General features: G+C 35.0%; 1 protein-coding gene across 1 annotated transcript in view; it reads right to left on the bottom strand.

The window, feature by feature from the left end:
* Window positions 1–21,028, bottom strand: part of AK9 (adenylate kinase 9) — a 69,216-nt gene extending 48,188 nt beyond the window's left edge. Inside the window, exons 1-13 of the mRNA XM_035900309.1 lie at window positions 20,912–21,028; window positions 18,472–18,535; window positions 16,154–16,206; window positions 15,973–16,069; window positions 12,119–12,231; window positions 9,198–9,371; window positions 8,362–8,487; window positions 6,998–7,072; window positions 5,476–5,574; window positions 3,887–4,026; window positions 3,623–3,803; window positions 3,012–3,156; window positions 1,276–1,395 (exon numbers count right to left, since the gene is read on the bottom strand). Of these exons, the coding sequence (XP_035756202.1) occupies window positions 1,276–1,395; window positions 3,012–3,156; window positions 3,623–3,803; window positions 3,887–4,026; window positions 5,476–5,574; window positions 6,998–7,072; window positions 8,362–8,487; window positions 9,198–9,371; window positions 12,119–12,231; window positions 15,973–16,069; window positions 16,154–16,206; window positions 18,472–18,535; window positions 20,912–21,028 (1,504 nt within the window). The remainder of the gene's footprint in view (window positions 1–1,275; window positions 1,396–3,011; window positions 3,157–3,622; window positions 3,804–3,886; window positions 4,027–5,475; window positions 5,575–6,997; window positions 7,073–8,361; window positions 8,488–9,197; window positions 9,372–12,118; window positions 12,232–15,972; window positions 16,070–16,153; window positions 16,207–18,471; window positions 18,536–20,911) is intronic.
* Between the last annotated feature and the right edge of the window lie 1,072 nt (window positions 21,029–22,100).

The raw sequence follows: 22,100 nt of genomic DNA, 5'->3' as shown, positions 1-22,100 counted from the left end.
TGACCAGATTAATTTAAAAATCAATACAAATCATAGATTAAGACAGTATATTGTCAACAAACAAGAAGCCCGCATTCCCCAAGATGCACAAAAAGTTCACATTGGATCTATATTTTGTTATTAATTGATGACACAATGGACTGTAATTATTTTTTTTTAGGAACACTCAGAGTTAGTTCACAGTTTAGATACTAATTTGATAAAATTTGGTGAAGAACTGTTTTAAGCAACTGCAATATCTACTATTGGAAAAAAATGCCAAATTTATTTTCTGTAATTAAGCCATGATTTTTCATTGATTGTCTTGATACTTTTTATACACACAAATTTACACATTGTCAGGTTATTTTGCCAAGTAACAAGCTACCTGGGAAAGGGACAATATCATACTGTTTCCATTCTGAAAAAAAATCCTCAACCCCACTCAAACCCAAAACCAAACTGACTTTACAGTTATCATAGCAAAAAGATATTACACTCTACTTCTCCAGTTCAAGAAATAGATTTTTCTTTAGTTCTCTCTTCAATATCTTTTGCTGCTGTAGAATGTCATACATTAAAGGAAGAATGTAATTGAAGAAATGAATGTTTTTCTTTAAAAAGACAAAGAAATTTGTATCTCATAATCCACATTTATTTAATTTCCATTTGAGATCCTTGTATTTCATTAATGTTCATTGATTTGATCTACCTAATAATCTCTCTTCCTTGGTTGAGGTGAAATGTTAGTCTGTTCTGTATGAAAAAAAATACTACTATTTGTAAACCATGTCAGGCTTACAAATGTATTTCATTTGTTTAAGTATATTTCCACAGGTTAATTAAAACTTAGCATACTTTTTCTTATATTCAAGTGGCAAAAACCCCCAGTCCTGAATTCAGATACTCTCTTCACTTTTTTTTTGCCTGTGTGAATTAACACCTATTGTCCTTATCTATTAAAAATTCTAAAACAATCTTGTGTTATAAAAAGATATGTAAGTGAAAATACCAAACTTTTCATCAAAATATATGCTTAGCTCCTACAAAGGTCAGTGGGAGTTTTTTTCCCCTGTACATTAACATGGTATTATGAGTTAATATCTTTCAATGACAAAATTAACCATTTCATTTTAGATTTCTCAAAAAGACAGTATCAGAAATAAGGAAAAAATTTAAAATAGTCCTACTATTAATGAGTAAATAAGGAAAAAAATTATCTTTCGCTTTTTAATTTGCAAGACACACTGAAGGCATGGAATAACATGCTTAAAATAGCTAAGATTTACTTTTTACTTTTTTGGATGATGGCAGATTTTATAGCAGTCCCCTCTTCCAAGTTTTTTCCCTCTCTGATTTTAGTGATTTCTTCAGAATCATCTGCTTTTTTGACATTACTATGTTCTTGCAAGTCTCCTATAGCTATGAAATCATATTAAATTAACAGAAAACTAGATCAGTAGAAAACCCTATTATACAAATACTTCACCAGAAACCCCATCTGACTAAACCAGCTACATGTCAGCATTCTCTTCATGTGCTACCTTCCAAGCTGTGTAATACCCCAACACACCTCCTCTTAGGAATCACAAGCACTTTTTCAGCCCTAGTGAGGGCAAGACTATTATTACCCATCAGCCTGTGAGACACAAAGGGCTCTCTAGCAGTACCAGGTTTTAGATACCTGTTTCTCCCCTTAAAAGAGATCAGAAATATGACAAAAGCCAGAAAATAGTTAAAAAATACACAAGTCCTGAACACTTCTTCAGTTCATCAGATTTAATACTCTCCATCTTTTCCCCCCGAATAGAACAATGTGATTCTGTTTGAGCTGGATGTCATCTGAGCACATTAACAGACCGGGACCCTCTGAGCGTGTACGTATTACTTTTTCAGCTTGAATCAGAAGAGTGATTCTAGTTACCTCTAGATCTAGATTCAAGCTTCCAAAAATATTTAATCTCCCCTTCTGAAGCTTTCTCACTTTCTATGACAATTTACATCCTTCATCTGTTTGTAGTTCTGTTTTGCAATAAAATTGCTTGAGCTCTCCAAGGTTATTAATTCAGATTAAGTTCTTATTTATCTTAGTATGATTTCACATATCTGTCCTCAAAAGTATTTACACGGCCAGGAATTTGGAACATAACACTGTTTAATGGTTTTAATTTTGGTGTCACAGTTCACTGTTATTCTTACTGCAACACCAATGGGTTTTGTATCACTGTCAGCCTTTATGTTTTGCAGCACCAGGGGAATATACTGTCTTCGTGTTAGAAATGTATCTACCCATGAGTAAGTCAGATTCGGTGATTCCTTGCTTAGTTGAATAAGGCAAAATGGCCTCATTGTCCATTTGAACCATAACTAGAGCTAACTGGAAAAGACAGTTCCAATTCAATGGAAAATTTTAATCTCAAAAGAAATAATTTCAGAAAAACTACACAAAATTCCTTACAAAAAGAAAATTCAGATTTTGTTTAAAAGCTATTAAAAGAACATGCCATTTACACCTTTTCAAAATATTTTCTGGATTCATCAGGCTGCAGCTTAAGAAGTCTAAATGTGACCAGATCTGTAGAGTCTTGAGAACGTGCCATCTGTGACAGCGTACTTGGAAGGCTGCTCCAAAGGTGAAAATGTGTAGATTGTAGGTTCACATCAGCCTAGCTGACAAGCTTCTTTCTTGAAGAAAATTTTAATTTTGCAGAGATTTAACTTGTCAGAAAGTCATTCAAATGGAAAGTTTCTGACCAGTATCAGCCAGAATCAATTTCTTCTTTCAAAAAGAGCTCAGAAAACTTTCTTGCATACTCGTGGCCCTCAACTTCAGAGTATTTATATATAAAATCAAAAATACTGAATTCCACTCAGCTATTCTCTTCACTACATGTTCTTTTAGTTCATATTTAATGCACAACAACCACAACAACTTCTGTAATATTTTATAAGTCAAACTGACAGCAATTTCTTCAGTTAAATAACCTAAAGCAAATAAGATAGCTTCAAAGACCACGGAACACCTTATTCACCTGGTTTTTGTGACTGTTCTTCTAATTCCAGCCTATTTTTCACTGCTGTTACAGCTTTTTCTACTGCGTCCCTTTGCACTTGCGCAATGTTTTCTTCTCTTGACTCTTCCATATGGGGTTGAATGAGTTTGGCCATATCAAGAACCTAGTGAAATGATTTGAAAATAAAAATCACAGAAAAAAAATCACAAAAAATCACAGAAGAGAAATATAGCATCTGATCCAACTTCTATACAATGAAATTAATTTGGAAAAGCTCTGAAAATTTCAGAAAAATTTACATATTCAAGTGAAGCGGTTTTTGTGGAAAAAATAGTTTCTAATATGCATTTACATTTAATTAACTTAGATACAAAAGTTATTCATAGTATTCTTATGCTAAGACAAATAACTGACACATAAATATTTGTTGTACATAGAGGGTACATAAAAAAAATTGAAATTGAAATTTAACTACTTTTATATAAATGAATTTCACTAAATTACTGTTTCCTCTGTAATCCATATGTTTGCAATGTGTATGTTAGTAACACAACAGGAATAAGAATGTGCTTAACTGATTTCCAGGATTCAGCTGATACCCGTGTTACATATGACATTTATAAACCTACCTTTCCTTTATATTTGTGTGCAATTAGGTTACAAATAGTTGTTCTTCCAGAGAATGGAGGACCAAATACTAGTACTTTACAAGGAGGAAGTGGCATTGGTGGTAACAGGTAGGGCCGTGGATTCAACATAAATGTTTTCAGTGCCTCTGGGGATGACAGTACATACATTTTACCTAGAAAACTTAAAACAGAAGAGAAGCTAACAGATGCAGTCAGTTATCTTTAAAGTAGAAATAAAAATGAAAAGTGTCAAATTCCACTAACCTGACAGCCAAGTCTGGGTTTCCCATTACAATATCACCTTCCTTTAGAGCCACAGGACATGCTTGTCCCCACCTGCTTCTACGCCATCGATATCTGTGTGCTATTAGTTTGTAAGATGACAGAACCCGGAAAAGTTCATCCTGTTTATTAAAAGAGCAATAACAGCATACGTAATTTTTGTCTGAAGCTACAAATGCCTTGTTCTTAGCCTTTTTTGAAATATTTTCTTGGACAATAAGGAAACCTAGAAAGAAAACATCATGCTTTTTAGAATCTTTAAAAAAATTTATGTATTTCAGAATTGTAGGACAGTTTTAAGGAGAAACTATTAAGTTCTTTGGTTTTATTAACTAAAAATAGTTTATGTAGGCTTAATTTATTATTTTTGGAAGTTTAAAACAATAAAAAGGTACAATTTTTTTTTTTTTATTGTATAAATCCTGCCCTCATCTTTACTGCTATGTGCCTTCTGCTACCTTAATCTCAAAAAGTACGCAGTAGAATTGGAAGTCTCAGAAAAATGTAATATGACTGATCAATCCCACAAAAAGATTTTCATATAAGAAGAAATAAGACAGCTACAGAAGAACAGGACAGAAGTCTGAAATCATGAGTTCTTAGAGGGCAGTTACAGAGAATAAAACTATTTACTGACTTTTGCACATCAACAATTAGAGGAGACCGAGTTAAAGGTGGCAGGTTCAAAACACAGGGAAATAATTCTGTATATAATATCCAGTTAAGCTGCAGAACTCTTTGTCCCAAATGCTGTGGATGCTAAAAGCTTACACACAGATTAACACAAACACACAGACTAACAAAATAATAAATACAGACGTCCTCTGACTCAGAAAGTCCTTCACTTGTGAATTTGTCAGGGACTGAGAAAACAGAAAAGTGAAGAGGAGGATGTTTCTCTAAAAATGTATAGTGGGGTCTCCCAGTTATAGTACCATTCATATATTCAAAACTTTTTTTAAGAAAAAGGAAAGATGACTGCAAGTGAATATAGGTGAAGACATTAATGTAAAGACATTCTGTTTTCAGTTTTATTTCGAAGGGACAAAAATTGTAATTGTCATGATTCAGCAAAATTCAGCACTAACTTATCATGTTTCTAATTAATTACAGGAAAAACAATGCATGTGATTTCAGCTATGCAGAATGTGGCTAAATTTGTATTAGCATGCTGTTTCTCATTCAGGAAAAGAGTAAAGACAGAGCTAAGAGTCACCTGCTGTGATTGTTATCCTTTGGCTAAAGTTTATTTTCTTGGAAGGCATGAATTTCTATTCATTCATTCTATTCTATTGCCAAAACAAACATTTTGTTCAAAGTTTTATTTTATCATCTAACTTTTTTTTTAATGACAGACTTTTTTCTTTTCATACACTTTTAAGTGGTTTTCAGTCCCAGAATTATCTTAAATTCACATTTCTGGAAAAATCAAGGCTCAAAAAATGCCCTTATTGCATGGTAAAACAAACTGGTTGCTGTGAAACAAAGACATTATAATATAAGCTTACAGCAGAAAAAAACCCATTTCTATAATTATTTCAGTCAATCACATTTTAGAAAAGCACACTTACATTTTCCAGTCCCTCCAGCATTTCTTCTTGCTGACTCTGAAGTCTAGTTATAGGAGCTCCATTTCGAACACCCAGAGATTGAAGTCGAACTACCACTGACTAAAGAGAAAATAACTCCTGACTTAGTACAAATCAGAACTGCTTTTGTGATCCAAAAGGACCCCCAAAAGTATTTTTAAAATTGTAACTTATTATATAATGGCTACACATACACTAAGGCCTGGTTTCTAGCTTGGAGTCATGCTAGTTATTGAGCTGAGTTTTAACAAGCTACTTGGTAGATACAGGCAGTGCAAAATGCTGAATCACAGCCTTTGTATCTCCTCATTATGCTGTGAATCCCAACCCTTCTAAAGGAATAGGCTGTGAAGGATTCTTTCCCACAAAGCAGTGGAAGTATTCAGATGAGCTCCAATCTGAAAATATGGAAAGTCTCTTTGGGAGATCAGATTATGCACACTTCGAATTAATACAACTTTGGGTAATTTATTTAAAAAGATACTTAAACCAGATGTCTGCCAACGAGAATCAGATGATATTAAATTTAATTTAAGTATTTCCTGAATGTAATCTTGCTTGAATGCAAGTGTTCTTGAAAGGAAAAAGTAAATTTTGTCCCATCTGGACTAGTTTCATAATAGGTCTTTGCCTTATTTAGAGGTAAAATGGTTTGAATCATTACACAACTTGATTGCCTTTACTATAAATTTTCTGTTGTAATGTTCACAAACATCATAAATGAGGAAATTTTTTGTTCCAACTCTGCAAAATTAGTGTGTTGGGTTTTTTTTTTCCCATAGGACTACTCTTGGTAGTAAAGTTAAGCATAAATTGAAATAATACTTTCAGAATTATAATTGTCTCAATTTGTTTCAAACAACAGAGGGGAAACTGAAGGAGCAGCTCAATTCCTACATTGTCAAAGACAATCTCTCACTTCATTTTCAACCCCATATTTTAGGTTGATTTGAAGCAACTCTTACTTTTGAGGCAGAGGATAAGATTATTTATTTTCAAATTTTATCATTGTAGTTAAATAGGGAGAATGAGTTGCTATGTTATGAGCTAAAAATCTAGACACAAGCACTCAGCAGAATTGTTAAAGGAATGAAGTACCTGTAAAACTATATCAAAGTTCGTAAAAATTCTGTCATTTTAGACATAAGCACAAAATAAGCCAATTCTGTAAATATATCATACTGAGAATGTTTTAATTTCTCATGTTAATGATGATATTTTACACTAATACACAAAATAAAGTGCTAAAACCAGATGGCTATAATACAAAAAGTTTGTAGCCTGCCTGAAAGTATTCTCATGTAACATATATGTAAGCCTGGGGGCAGTGCAATGAATCTTGTAATTGTTTTAACAGAGCAAGCATTTCAAAGCTCCTGTTTTCTAAGAGTAATTAAATGAGTTTTATATACAAAATTTTGCCAACACCTTTATAAAGAAAACAATCCACAGCATTGAGAAATTATTTTCTAGCGGAGGTTAACTAAGTCAGTGCATAGCTTACTACAAAGAGATCATCTGGCTGCTGATTTCCATCCAGTTCAATAAGATATTGGCAATCCTGTTCAGCCATCAGGTCCTGTTTAAGAACAAAAACATACTCATCAATTGAGTATAGTTAAGCAGATGACACTGAAGCTCATTCTGTTCCTATACATACCAAAGGCTGGACTCCTGTGGACTACAGCAAAACTAAGATTCATTGTGCTGATGATTCATAAAATCTTCTGGAGAGAAATTTTATTTAGTGATTGATAAATACAGAGAGAATGCCAAAATTGGAATTATGGGTTCAGAAAACAGATTAGATATCCTAGCTCAAATGCAAGAGAGCTAAAAAGAATCATAATACAGTAGCATTTTGTGTACTAATTCAACTCCTAATTGTCTAACTACCTTAATTCTCTGCTGGAAAATGGTGACAATGTTAATTGACAGATTTCTTGGTAAGACCTACCAACCAGTGGAACGTGTTGGAAGTCTTGAAGTTTGGTGTACATCCTGAAGTAGTTTAATCTAAACAACTTCCCATTAGTTTGCTTGAGAGAAATCCATGTGAGATTGTATAATGGTTAAAGATGTCACATTTTTTACTTTCCCCTTCACAGCAGTAACAAGTTTGTTGCTCTAGCAAAGAACATTATACCAGTTTTACACGATTTTATCTATAGGTTTATCTAATCCATAGGGAAATTGAACAGCATAAACAAACATTGTCAAGTATACAGCAAACATGAGGCTTTTGCAGTTGCTTGTACCAGGAGATTAAAAAAAAAAAAAAAAAAGAAAAAAGAAAAGAATGAATTATTGCTTTGGACTTGTTCTGGGGGTTTTTTGGGGAAAAAAAAAAAAAGATGCATAGTAAATCTGACTTTCCTGAATACAATAAGGAAAATAAAAAACAATGCCACAGCTGCAGAAACGAAATAGGTGATAAGGCAAACTGATGGGCTAATCATTTTGTATCTAAATCTGCAGACAATGAAGCAGGTGAGAAAGGGAATCTATTGGAGTCGAAGGCCAATTGATGCAAAGAGATAGAATGGGCTCTGGTAATGGTGATGATACACTGGGCTCTTCAAATACTTCCTAGATTTAGGAAGTGTCTGTGGTGGCAGGTATGGTTTTACTTTTCAGACTCAAAGTGGATTACTTTATATTGACTCCAGAGTGGAAACCACACCTACAGATGACAACTTTGTATCACTGATTTCAGTATGAATTTTAGAACTTGGGGATATGTTGTAGCATGCCTTGTGCCCACCTCCATAAAATAAATCTCAAACTAAAAAAAAAAAAAGAAAACAGTGCAAGATATTTTAAAAAATGTTTTGTTATGCATAATCATCTTATTTTGCTTTTTCTTACTTCCAAAGGATGAAGCATTATATCCTTATACATTCCAATTCTTTCCTCTGCATTTTCAAGAATATCTTCAGGCCTCTGCACTAACTGATCCAAAAACTCTGACATTGTAAGCGGATCTTCTGCAGTCTGCAGAATGAAAAGTTAAATATTTCAAGATACAGAAATAAAATAATGAACTAAACTAATTTTTGTCTTTACTCAAAGGTAGATAAAGTAGCTTTCCAGAGTATTGCAATGAGTATTAGTCCAGTGATTGCTGACTGTGATTCTCTCCTGATGAAGTGTAGTTTCTGCAACTTGAGAGGAATGTGCCTAGAACTTGCACTGATAAATATCGGGCCAGCATTATAAACCAGAACAATTCAACCTGAATTCAAAATTAATACCTTCATGAAAAAAAAAGAAAATCCATTTGTAGTAGTCTAACACCAAAACCAGAAAACAAGATAGTATCCTGCAAATACTAGTAAAACTTGCTACAATAAACAAAAATTACTAAGTCTTTGATTTGCTTAGACCAAGAAACAGACGATGTAAAGTCACCATTCTCCTGATACACCCTTTTAACTTATGACAAGAAACCGTTCAGTGACTTCCAAGTTAGAGACTGAATCAGGGTTAAGCTATATAATAATCACCATTTGCTGTCATTTAAATCTACCATTTAAGTACTATCCCACATCTTCTAAAGCAGAACAGAAACTGAATTAAGATTAAAGTTGAGTGAAGTTAATTCATAATGTAGCACGGTGATATTTTAGAATACTGGAATTTGTTCTCCTTTGTCTAGAGTACATTATAATATTTCGCACTGTTTAGAAATTCACAATATTTACCTCTTCTTCTTCTTGCTCTTTGTCTTCTTCTTCATTCTCTTCTTCATACTGATCTTTCTCTTTCTTATGCTTTTCAATAACATTAGGATCCCACTGGTTCCTATGATATACCTGCCCCGAATCAGGGTGTTGCCTTTGTCCTGATATTCTTTGGCATAAGTCATAATCTGAATACTGGCAAGAAATAATTAAAAGGAAATTGTGTGTTTACTGTGTTTATTTTTCCTGAAACTGCTCAATGGGAGGTAGGAGTCTGTCTGGCAAATATTTGTATCCATATACTTCTTCTCCAATAACATTTTGAGTAAACACAAAATTTTCAAAAGCAGCAAATATTAAAGATTTAAACACTTGCATAGTTTTTCCCCATCAGCATTTTACATTCCATATCATGAGTATAGCTACTACTTGAGCACATTTTACCATGCAAGTTATACCTTTCAATATAACAAGTGTAGATGTAGTTTATGCATAAAAGTATTTTGTAGACAAGCTTGTGATTGCTCTTGCAATTAATGCCAAAGTGGTTTGGACTTGAGAAAGATTAAGTCAATTTTACTGGGTGCCTCTCACTTCTCAGAGCTTTATTACCCAAAAGCATAATGCCGTCGTGTCAGAGGCCAAAGGAGTTCAGCAGTTTGGAGCTCTGGAAGAGTAAGCAATGGTTTTTCCATAAATAGCCCTGCATACACAGATAAATCTGGATGTGGTCTGCTGTGGTAAAATTATTAGTACTTAAGGTTTGAGAGGTCTGCCTAAGAAGTTTATCCTAACTAAAACATTCCTAACTAAATATCCTGACTAAAACATTTACCCTAACTAAAACATTCAGCTAAAAGCTAACATTCTGTGACTGTTTCCACCTCCCCACTTCTGAGCTAAGATAATATTGACTATTTTTTTAAGATGGGTATCTTAAAATTCTACAATGGAACTGGGAGTGGGGCACAACAAACAATACTCATTCTTCCTTTCTAAATCACTAATACCCACCCTTCAAACACATATGAAAAACCTGAGATAACAAGAAGATATTGTAGTTGTTAAGGTCAAATTGTTAAAGAAATGGAGAATTGATTGCTACAGAAAATAAGGCTTTTGAGATCACATTGCTAGCAACAGGCACACTACACTTTGCTGAGGTATCCCTTGAAGTATTACAATACCTCAGGATATTCCAGTATTTCTACAGTGAGTCATACAGCTGACATGACTGCTATATGACATTGCACATTTCAAAATGGGGAAGGAGAAAATTGACCAGATATGGTTCTTTTTTCAAAGGTGTGTCTTCTGTGGTTTTTCTCGGAGAAACAAAACTTCTCTAAATGGGTCTGCTAATAAGAGTATTTCATTATTCCCAGAGTTATCTAGAATCTCCCGCCTTCCTTTCCTTTTGATATAATGAAAATGGCTACAATTCTGACATATCTGTGAAAACAGCTTGAACCCACTATAATCAAACACAAAATTATTCATTTGACTTTAGGGCAAGGATTTTTAATGAGCATTCAGTCTTCTTCATGGAGGAGAAGATGATGTAACTACATGAAGTCAATGATTCTTTTCTTTCTAGTGTAGTTAGTATCACACTTCTATTTGTACTGTTGCACATGACACTATACAACATACATTCTCAAGAACTGGGATTTCTCACTATCTGGTATTAAAACAAAGACTGAATTTCTGTAGCTGAAAAAATCAAAACTGCCTGAAAAGTAGCACAAAAATGTGTTTCTCTGATGTCTTAAGATTTTCTATGAGTATAGAAAAAAAGATTTGAATTAGGCATTCACAATTTTCATTATGCATAGTCAAACAAATTAAGTCTCAAAAATATGGAATGTAAAGAAGCTTGTCATTAAAATAAACACAGACTTAAATCTGGTAATGTGATAGACTTGGTCTGTGCACTGAGGCTTAGCATCTGACAAACCACATAGATACAACAACTAGAATCAAAGTCCCAATGAGAATGGAGGACAACACCAGAAGCTGATTATTCAGAGTTGCCCTGGCAGCTCATTCTGCACATTCAGAGTAAAAGATAGAAATAATCTGGGTTGATAATAAATAAAACATTGCAAAAGGAAGGGCCTGAACCCTTGTTCATGATTATATGCACTGTTACTGTCTGCATGGAGTCTAGCAAAGTTTGTTGTAAGCCAGCTAGTATTCTCCCTGGTGAACAGCTGGGCACTATCTGGAAAATGGCACAACCCTGGGGCCTTTCCCAGTGGGCAGTTTGCTCACAGCCGCCCCATTCTGAGTAACAAGACAGGTCAGCTGTGTTCTGCCAAACCAGTTGGTCTGAAGAGTCGCTCTTGCCTTGTTTTGAGCCCATTCTTTTAAGTTACATTGAGAAAGTCCTCTTAATCCTACCCTAACAATGATTTATGTTTCTCTGGTTATATCAGAGTCACTTTTGTAAAGTATTTGGTATGTTACATTACTACTTGTGAAGAAATTGAGATTTGCATATGAGATGAATTAATAATGACTAAGAAGCAGTTTCATAATTAGTGAGTAAAAAATAAACCCTTTTGTTTTCTAACTTCCATATGTGAAAAGTTTCTTCCTGAAATGCATGAATGGCAGACGTACGTGTATCCAAAATCGCATAATAATAATGTTATTCAAAATTTTCTTTTCTTGAAATCCTATATCTTCTAATTGGTAGAGGTGCAAAGATTGTAACTGCTACTGAAATCTTAGGAAATATTCATTATTTTACATAAGCCATGCTTATAAAGGAACAAACTAGTGTAATTCCATTCCAATATATAAGAGAACAATTCATTATTCCTCAATATATACCACACTCAAATGCACAGGGGAAAACATTATCTTTTGACTTATGCAGCATATGACTCTACTAATAATTAGGAAAATGACTAGCAAGTTACTGAAGATGACATTACCTTAATGTTAATCACGAAATCTGGTTTTAACTTTAGATTCTTTATTTTCTCTATTTGCTGTGAAACAGTCAAGTATTCCTCTGAGAGAGAAGGAAATCCACTGAGAACATAACCTGCCGAATACGTTTTATTAAAGATATCTTTTAGAAGGTTATGTCAAATATAGGACTAGTTATACTCTTCTCCTTTAAACAATACATCCATTTAGTAGCACAATTTTAAATCATGTACATGGCATACCACTATTAAAGAAATTGTGCACCCATGTCTAGTTCAGACAAAATACAGACAAAAAAGTGTGTTGTGTTCAACTTGATATAGGACTCTAAAGTTTGTTAACTCAGTTAAGAAATCTAAGAAATATGTAGACATTAGAGGTCATATCAGACCATGTGCTTTGTGTGCCTAGCTCAGACATTATAGCCTATAGACCATATCCTGTGGGACACAGAGCGCTCCTGGATGTTAAATCCTCTCAAAAGGAGGCACTATGCACACAGCACGCACACTGAGGCACCTAACTTGGTAAGTGTCTGTTCACGCATGATTCACAATGCTGAGTCTTCTTTGGCAAACAGACACATATAGTATATATGACAAGCATGGTGGTAATAATACCTTTTTCCTAGTATTAGAGTGCTCAGCCCCACAGATGAACTCATGGCTTCAAGTTCCTAGGAGAGTGCTGTAACTACTAATGGCTGCAGGCAGTGCAGTAAGAACTACTGTATAGCAAGGAACTCAATATTCATGAGGCCAGAATGAGAGACTAAATAAGATTCAGGTGGATTTTTTTAGCCTAATAACGAGAATACTCCCTTAGAGAAATGGTGCACACTCCAAATACTTAGAATTTTGTGTGATAACATTTAAATGCTAGTCTATACAGCACAAAAACATAGCAGCAGTCTTTGCAGGAGGTATTTAGGACTGAAGACTCCTCCTTTAGGGAGCTACTATCCAGAGATGCAAAATTTATAGAAGAGGATAAGCAAGAGAGAGCATAATATATAGTCATTCCTCTAGGAAATGAAAATCCTGGATTCTCAGTTGTTGATATCTTCAGAGAATTCTAACTGGTAGTGAGATGTGGGGAGTCTGCACAGCCTCTGCTTATCAACACATCCCAGATAACAACAGCTGATGTGAGAAGAATGGGAGTGTAACATGGGAAAAGATTATCCCAAATTGTTTGTTCTCTGAGAGGGTGTTTGCCCCCAAACCAATAATGTTGTGGGGACACTAATAGTGATGAAGTTTACCTAAGGCAACTATCAACCAGATCAAATAGTAACCAGGAGATTACCAAGAAACTTTGGAGGAGAGAAGAAGTCATCTTGAAAAGACCTATTAAAGAAGCATTAACACCTGTGACTGGGGAAAGACACCTTAGAGAGTGAGAACAAGGTAAAAGAACAGCAGCCAAACCAGGTTTGATGTGCCAGCATTACAACCTTCCATCTAGGCCTCCCCATTGGATGCTGTGAGCAATCTGCATTTCAACTACTGGACTGACAGAACAGGGTTAACACAAGCAGTGAACTGCACCTCCAATGTGCATATGTGACCTTTCATGGAGCTTTCTCACTGGCGTGTGGAGGAAATGCATGCACAGACAAAGCACTCACGTTTCCAGCAGAAAGTGTGGTTAAATAGGTGAACATGATTCTCAGCAAAGGTGTGCTTGTAACTTGTTCTCAATGTGCTTGTAACTTCCACCCATCTTTGAGGGAGGGTTTGCATGCAAACCATGCAAATTTGAGTATGCTCTTTGGAACCAGTTTTAGGAGGGTGTTTAGAAATTTGTTGGTGTTTATTAATATTTTGCAAGTGCCAAGTGCTGTGGTTTGTTGTGTGGCTGAAACTGAACCTCTTCACTGACTGCCAGTTTACTGATGGCCAGCTAATTACTTGTGATTAATAAATCAATAAACAATTGGGTCCTGATTTGATTTAAATCATGGTAATTGAGCAGTTTTCCCCTGTGATGTTAACACAGATTTTTCCTTTTCAAGTGTTATTTAGGTTAACATGATATGAACTTCTGGTTGTTTTCTTGTTCTATTAAAAAAAAAACCAACAAGTGTATCAACTACATAAAGGTTATAATTCTGTATTTTCTTACCTACAATACCCTAAAATACAGGTATGCTTGTTATTTTCCAATCCTTCAGTGTCTATGTTATTTATGTTTTTAAAAGAGATACTGCTTATTTCAAGAAATAGCTTAGAAGCTTCATATCTGACCTCCTTCAGAAGTAAAAAAAAAAAATCTGCTTTTAGTGACTTAGAATTTTAAAATATTATCATTTGTTTTAGCACTTCTGAATACCTCTGACACATCAGTCCCCAACATAATACCTGTTTATCATTTAAGTTGGAAGAATGTAATTGTGCATACTGTTTAGAAACTCGTATTTTACAATGCTAAAAACAAAAGTTAAAAGTAAAAACCTCAGCCTCTCACACAACACTGTTTCTAAAATCTTTAATGAATAACTAATAGCCAATTGACTGATTAGTTTCTGCTGAAAGCCTACTTAAGCTTTCCAAGAATTATATTAAGATAGTTGCTAAACAAAGAGTGATTAGAACTAGAAAATACTTAACGAAAATTGGTTTTGCAGATGAGTTCTAGTTGGCAGGAAAAACAGCGAGGATGTAGGTTGTTTTACACTTTGCTACTTTGGGGCATCTGTAACACAGAAAATGGTTGGGCTACAAGAACCAAATTTCTATCAACTTCAGCCATGTTTACAGTCTCTAGGATCTCTGTAGTCCTCTGTGATACACACATCTTATTCAGTCATCATCAGACTGACTCAAAGAGTGGTGAACTCGGATAACACAGACATTTCTTCAGGCTTTTATTGAAATGCTGACGTATGGATTAAAAGTGGCATTTCTGCTGCTACTTCTTCCCTCAAATTTTTGTTTCCTTATCATCTCCCTTTTAAAATTTCTTCCCTATTTCTCTGTCTTGTGTCTACTGCTTTAAAAGCCTGGTTTCACCAGGTAAGGCTGCATCTTTTCCAAAACTGACTAGAGAGGGAACAAAACCCATTGTGACTGAAAGATGATGGAAGCGTGCTAATTCCCAGACAAGTAGAAACTCAACATTTTCTTGGCACTACACCTGTCTCTCTCCTGTAATGGAAATTTCAAATACAAGACAGCACCAGAAAAAGAAACTACATTTTCTTTTATTTCTTTCCACTTAGCAGTATATTTGTTTTCTCTTCAGGAAAGCAGGTTCAGACTCTAGCGAGACCCAGTGCTAGTCTAAACAGTCTCAATTAACAAAATTTTCCTTAAAGGAAGAATTATTACCACCACCAATACCATTCTCACCTAACTTACTCTCAGTGACAAAATGCAAAGGGAATAAACAATGTTGTAAGGAAAAAAAAAAAAAGAGACCATAATAATTTGCATTTTAAATAATATGTTTTCATTCTTTTTCGTCATTTTAAATGTTTAAAATATTTTTTCTGGTGGCTTTTTTGTTGTTACAGAACTATTCAAGCAAAGAAAATCTGTATTTTAAATCCTAAAACTTTTCTAACCAGATAATATTGTCAAATGAGAGTCATAACAACACTTAAAAATTTGGGGCAAATTAATTTTCCCAAAGTTAACACAACATAGGATTGGCACCACACTTTCTGATCTCCCATAATGGTAAATTAATCCCTAAACACGCTCTCATTTTACGGATATTCCACAATCTGAGGAGCACAAGAAAAGATGCTACTGTCTAATACAAAATAAATTATATTTGAGCAGTAATGGATGCAAAGTGTGTCAAAATTATAGCTAGCTCATTCTAAAATATCTAGGCTAAATATACTTACCAAAATGAGCAACTTCCGGTGACTCAATCCTTTTCAGAATCATTTCTGTAACCAGTTCTTCAGAAATACTTTGACCTTTAAAAAGCAATTCTTGACACTAAGGTAAAATGCAAAACATAGTCTTATATAATGTGTATTTGTCAAGAATATGACAAAACTTGCTAGAAGATTAGACCTTTACCTTAAGACCATATTCTGTTTCTTCATGAATATTCATTTGAATTACTTCCAAAGCTGAGAAAGCGTATCAGACAGAAAAAAATTTAAATAATTAATACAAAATATTTTATATACAGACATGTACATGCAGAGATACATACATTCACACACACGCATACGCATATGTATGTGTGCTCCAAGCAACCAGACTATTTTTGAATGAACAGCCATTATATTTAGGGACATTATTATATTTTTCTATACATACTACAGATAAATGCACAACAGCAGCCTTGCAGGACTATTTTAACTACTGATTTATATCAAATTAGCATTACTGCTGCATAATCCAGAGATGAGTATTTGAGCTCAAACAATTCCCAAATTTTAAAAGCAAATTTTAGAACAAGAACTGTTTAGACATGCAAAACCAATTGTGTGCCTAAAGGGCTTTTTAAAACGCCTGTAAAAATCTACTCCTTATATAGTCTAATGATCTAAAAATAAATAAATACTAAATTTGACACCCATCAAATTCAAAGGCCTGCCCTCTGTCTCTGTGGACAGTGACATCGTAGCAGAACGATCCTGGAAGTCTTTCACACTTCTATACCATTGAACTAAGCAGACACAAAAGTTTTCAGGAATGACCCTTAAGGCTACATCTAAATTATTAATAAACCAAGGTCCTGAAGCCATGTGGCTCATGCCTATACAGCTAAAATCTTTCTCCCCAGAACACAGTGCTTTTTTCAAACTGCTCTTACAAGTAATGATGACTGTCATGCATACTATCCTTCATACTATGACTGGGTATTTGGGAGAGCATTATTTGCCATGGCAAAGACTGTGTTATAGAGATAGACTGCCTAGAGATTTTTAAAAATAAATTTGATAGACATTTGTCAGTAATGATTTAAATACATTCAAACAGTGCGGATTGGCTTAAATACATTCCTAAGGTCCCGTCCATTTTGGTTTGATCTATATTTTGGACCAGGTATTAAGGTTTTTTGTAAGACAATCCTATTAATTAAAAATTCTATATTTACACAAATCAAAAAAGCACTTTATTAAAACTGAATGTTACCATATTATAATTACAAATCTTCAATGTAAGATAAAGACACTTCCTTTGATAAATAAGCCTGTGTATTCACAGGCATATGAAGTGTTACACTGTCCACTAGAGGGCTTTTATTAGAACAATAAAAAATACTAGGGTGCACATTTAAAAGAAAAAATGTAATGAAAATAAAGAGTTAGTTTGCAATCAGAAGGTACACGTACCATAAAATCAGATTTATAATTTGGTGTCCCCAAAGAGGCACTCAAGAAATTACTTCGTAGTTAAGGTTATTATGTGCTTTCTTTTCTTCTACTTAAAAAGATACTAGCCTTCAAACCGGTAGGACATATCTGGTGGAAAAGTTTTCCTTTTTCATAAAACTTACGTGAATGAATCAGGATTTGTGAATTATGATGTCACAGATACAAAAATATTACCAGGGCCTTATAGAAATTACAGATTTTTAGATTTTTTTAGTTACTGCTGACAAAATTAGTACAAAATAAAACTGCCAGAGACAATTATTTTTTGTAGGAACCTTCTTGCTTGCTGAGATGCCTCAGAATGAAAAAAAAAAACCTCTAGCAATAGGTTGATAGGAAATAAGATAATGTTGTAAGCCACAGATTTTACTCTACAGATCTTCAAAAATGTTTGATGAGAGGGACTGTCAGAAATGGAGATGGATAGCTTAGAAAATGAAAGGATACTTTGTATTCTGGCAAATGCATGGTGGAAGAAATCAACTACATCTTTTGAAATAAGCTGTCGGGTATTTTCGTTTTAGAAATTTGAAAGTGCCAGCTCCCATTCCTTCCATTATTACTTATAGTGATACAAAAACTACCCTTCTGTTTCCTGGAGTACATCCTCCCCTTGTATTAGGCACTGCACAAACAGAAAGGAAAGAGCTCCTATTTCTTCATGGTCTGTATTGGAAAATCTCTGTTGTCTGGAGTTGAATGAGTTTCCTCCATGTGAGCAAGAAAGAACACATGAATCACCTTACAGGACTGGGAATAGAACTTGATTATTATGTGTTATGTATATCCCCTTCTGCAAAAAAAAATAATTTTTTTCTAAGCCTCTCTATAATTAAAAGGCCATTTTTCAGCAATTGCATCTCTGGCAAAATGGTTACTTGGTCCTTATCAGCAGTTTTTACTGCAATCGGAAACAGGTCATGTTGAATTACAGGGAACAGTGAGGATATTCTAAACCAAAAGATATTATGAAGCCAATGCAATATTTCAAATATAGTGTATGTTTACCTTCTATGAAAATGCATTTCCATATTTGTGCTAGTTTTCTAGCTAATGTTTTCTTTCCAGAACCCTTAAAATGAAAAATACACATTTAAAAGAAAAACAGGCAGAAGGAAAAAAACCCCAAACATATTACACAATAAAGACTATATTTTCATATGATAAAAACAATTAAAAGCTACCATCAGGATTAGGGCCTCTGAGTTATGCACTGGGCAAACACACTCTTTTTAATACCATCTTCTATTTTATAGTGCCTAGCATTGCTAATACACTGTTACTGTCCTTTGCAGTTAATTATTTAAGTAATTATACTGACTTTGTTTCCATGTAACCCTATCTAAAACTCAGCTATGATTTGCCCATAAATTCCTATGAGAAACTCTTTAGGATGGAAATTTATTATCTTCAGTCTCAAAGCAAATTATGACGCAAACCTGTTCAGATGTTTCTGAGTAAGATACATAGGGATAGTATTCTTTGACTAAAACAATGAATACATAAAACCTGCCCCTGTTAGTCCACAAGTCTGGTTTAGATACTGACAAAACGTTTGTCTTTTCTCTTACTTTAATCCTGAAGAACCAACATAACCAAGAGTAACGAGGCCTCAAAGAGTACAGCTACCTGAATGGGATTTTTCAAAACTCACCATCTTCCACCCTTAAGACTATGCCCTTTTTTCAAGGGCATACAAGAGGACCTTTTTCGACAGGCTGTTTGCCCTAGATAAAGTTTGTGATGAAAACGTAGTAAAAAACCACAAATAAATCACATTCATAGTTAACAGTGTTTCAGCAAACACTCCAGCCTACTCATACTTTACATCTTACAGGAGCGATGAGAATATATGGATTTGGTTTTGCTTTAATGGCTCTATGTTTTTCACTTAAAAAAATGTCTTAAATAAGATAGATGCTCTACACATCAGCCATATAAATAAAAAATATTATCATAAAAATAGAGTATTTAATTCCCTGCTCTCTTGGACAGGCCTGTGCAATTTCAACCCTTTTTTAAAATTTGTATCAATATCCAGCATTTAGTGAAGGCAACAATTTCAGATGAGAATATCTATTTCTTACATGTTTTTTTTCATTGTCTTTCAATGAGTACTTTATGCTGCTTTGGTCTATAAAAATGTAAAGTTATCTTTTTCATGTAAGGTCAGAAATTTGATGTTTGTTTAAAACTAGGCAAGCCAGTCCACTGTACTTTTCTACTGAGCGGAATGCACTCTTTCAGGCCTCATGCTGACCATAAGGCACGTTTGCTGGCTATCCCCTTACACAGTCTCACTGTGACGTTCGTATCCCATCCACTTGCAGAACACTACCCTGCCTCCTTTCTCTCAGTTTGGTCAAATGTAAGGATTTGCAGCCAAGCACTACCCAGCAACTCCAGCCTGGTGAAAATTTTTGAAGAAAGGAGACGTAGCTTATCTTAGCACTATGGCATTGATTTGGGGCTTGATTTGGTGGCTCAATTGGCATTGAAGTTTGGGTTGGCTGCCAGTTCTAGGTGCACACTGTTTCTCTCTCCACCTGCTAGGCAGTGCAAAGCAGATTTCCATACAGTCATTTCAGGGTCTGTTGTGGTACCTAATGGCATCACACTCAAATGCGGAGGGCAAGCTCCTAGGGGATCTTGTGTTCATGCTGGAAGTGGGGTGCTCTGAAGGCACCTTTCATAGGCAACTGCAATGTGCGAGAGGAAAGCAGCTTTCAGGGCACCAGTGGTATGCTTAAATGCATACCAGATTCGGTAGAGACATAAGGCAAACTTGCACCAAAAAAAGAACACCCTTCAGCAAACTAAGGTACTAATGTAACACCACACGTAGAGTCTCCTATATTTGGGAAAAAGAAATCTGAGAAGTCTAGGATTATGAAACATCAAACTTTCCTAAGTAAAGGAGGCCACAAATTATGTGAGAAAAAGAGAGACCTTGAATTACAGTTAAAATACAGTACAAATCTCCTTATCAGGACACCTTGGTGGATTTTTGAGTTGTTCCCAAATATATGACATATAATTACATCAAAGTTTTATTATTAAAATATTTAATATCTCATCACATGTCTGTAAGTCAGTACATTAACCTGAAAGTTCTTTCATGCCTATTTATGTCTTTAATCTGTCAAGATTTTTAAAAGTTAGAATCCAGCTGCCAATGTGAAAAGAGAAGAAACTTCTTGAGCAACATGTGACTTTTAGTTACAGTAATAACACTTCTAATTGTAATCGACTGGTCACTCAGGCCAAGAATTGGCTTCATTAAATGAGATCAGAATCTTTACCACACTCAGCAGGATTTGCAAAGCAGAAAAGATAAAAAAAGTAGGTCTTTGATCTTTTTGGCAGTGTCACTAAACTAACGTCTTGAAAGGAAAAGTAAAGTTGTTAGCAGAATATCTGAAGAAAAAACTTCTATCAGACATCTTACTGGCTTTCCAAGGATAATTAAGCAAGTGGGCTTGGACAACAGAAAGGATTTTTCAGCTTCATCTTCATCGAAGATGTCTGCAAAAGATTGAGCTTGTTTTTCTTCTTGCGAAGCCATAAAATCACATACGACTGGGAGAAAAAAGAAGCTTGTTATAAAATAGGGTAGCTTACATATATGTAAAATGACACATAATTAAAAGTGGAACTAAACAAGAATGTGATGCAAGGCAAATTGCTTTGTAACAAAAGCCATTACAAGAAGAAAAAGCATTTAGAGAACATGCACAATGCACTTGTTGCTTCTGAAAAATAAGGGACTGTCAGAACCACCCCCGATCCCCAGCTGCAACTACATGGATGTTGATAATGATTTCTTCCCAACTCTCAAACTGCCTGTAGCTCTTTTTTAAACAGCATGTAGTTGTTTCATCGCCTTTTCCTTCCTGTTCCAATTACCACACAGGTGTAAGTTCTCTCTGGTCCTTGAAATGGACCATGGCACTGCTCACACTGTCACTTGTGAGCTTCAGACACAGAAGAGCCCCGTCATGGTCAATGGAACCACTGACTGTGTCTACAGCTAGGTACACGAATAAGGCTTTGCAGAATCAAACCATGGTTCATGATCTGTTCTGTAATTCTCCCATGAATCCCAGCTCTTCCAGGACTGCAAGAGATCATGCACCCAGCGCTATCCAACAAAGTGAAATGGAAACAAGTTTCTAGTTAAGACGAGCTGGAGCAAAATTTGGGTGGGCCTTTCAAACAAATGGAGTCCAAAAACATGAGGAGCTTGATGAAGCACGGTTTGAAGAAGGCAAAACAAAACCTTGCGCTCTTTACCCCTGTTCCCCCTAGTCGTTTTTAAATTAAAAAAAATTCTACTTCAGGATGAAAAACTGGAAAAGTTTGTTTCGAAACATCAAACTGAAATGTTCTGATGCTTTCAGACGAAGACCTTCTGAACGATAGGGGCAGTATTTTAATATCAAAAAACCCACCACACACAAACCGACCCTTGCATTTCCCTCACGGAAACTCCCTGGCTGACCTTCACCTGGCGTTTCCAACAGTTTCACTCCTTCCCAAACCTTTACAGCTAAGGGGCAATTTCCTAATTACAGCAACCACCCCGACCAAACCAAAGGAATAAGCCAGACACCACCACACCCCCCACCCCGCCCCGA

The sequence above is a fragment of the Egretta garzetta genome, unplaced genomic scaffold (genome assembly GCF_000687185.1).
Source record: "Egretta garzetta isolate BGI_Z169 unplaced genomic scaffold, ASM68718v1 scaffold138, whole genome shotgun sequence".
In the NCBI taxonomy this organism is placed as follows: Eukaryota; Metazoa; Chordata; class Aves; order Pelecaniformes; family Ardeidae; genus Egretta; species Egretta garzetta.
The sequence above is the reverse complement of the archived record's forward strand: the minus strand, read 5'-3'. Positions and strand labels throughout refer to the sequence as shown.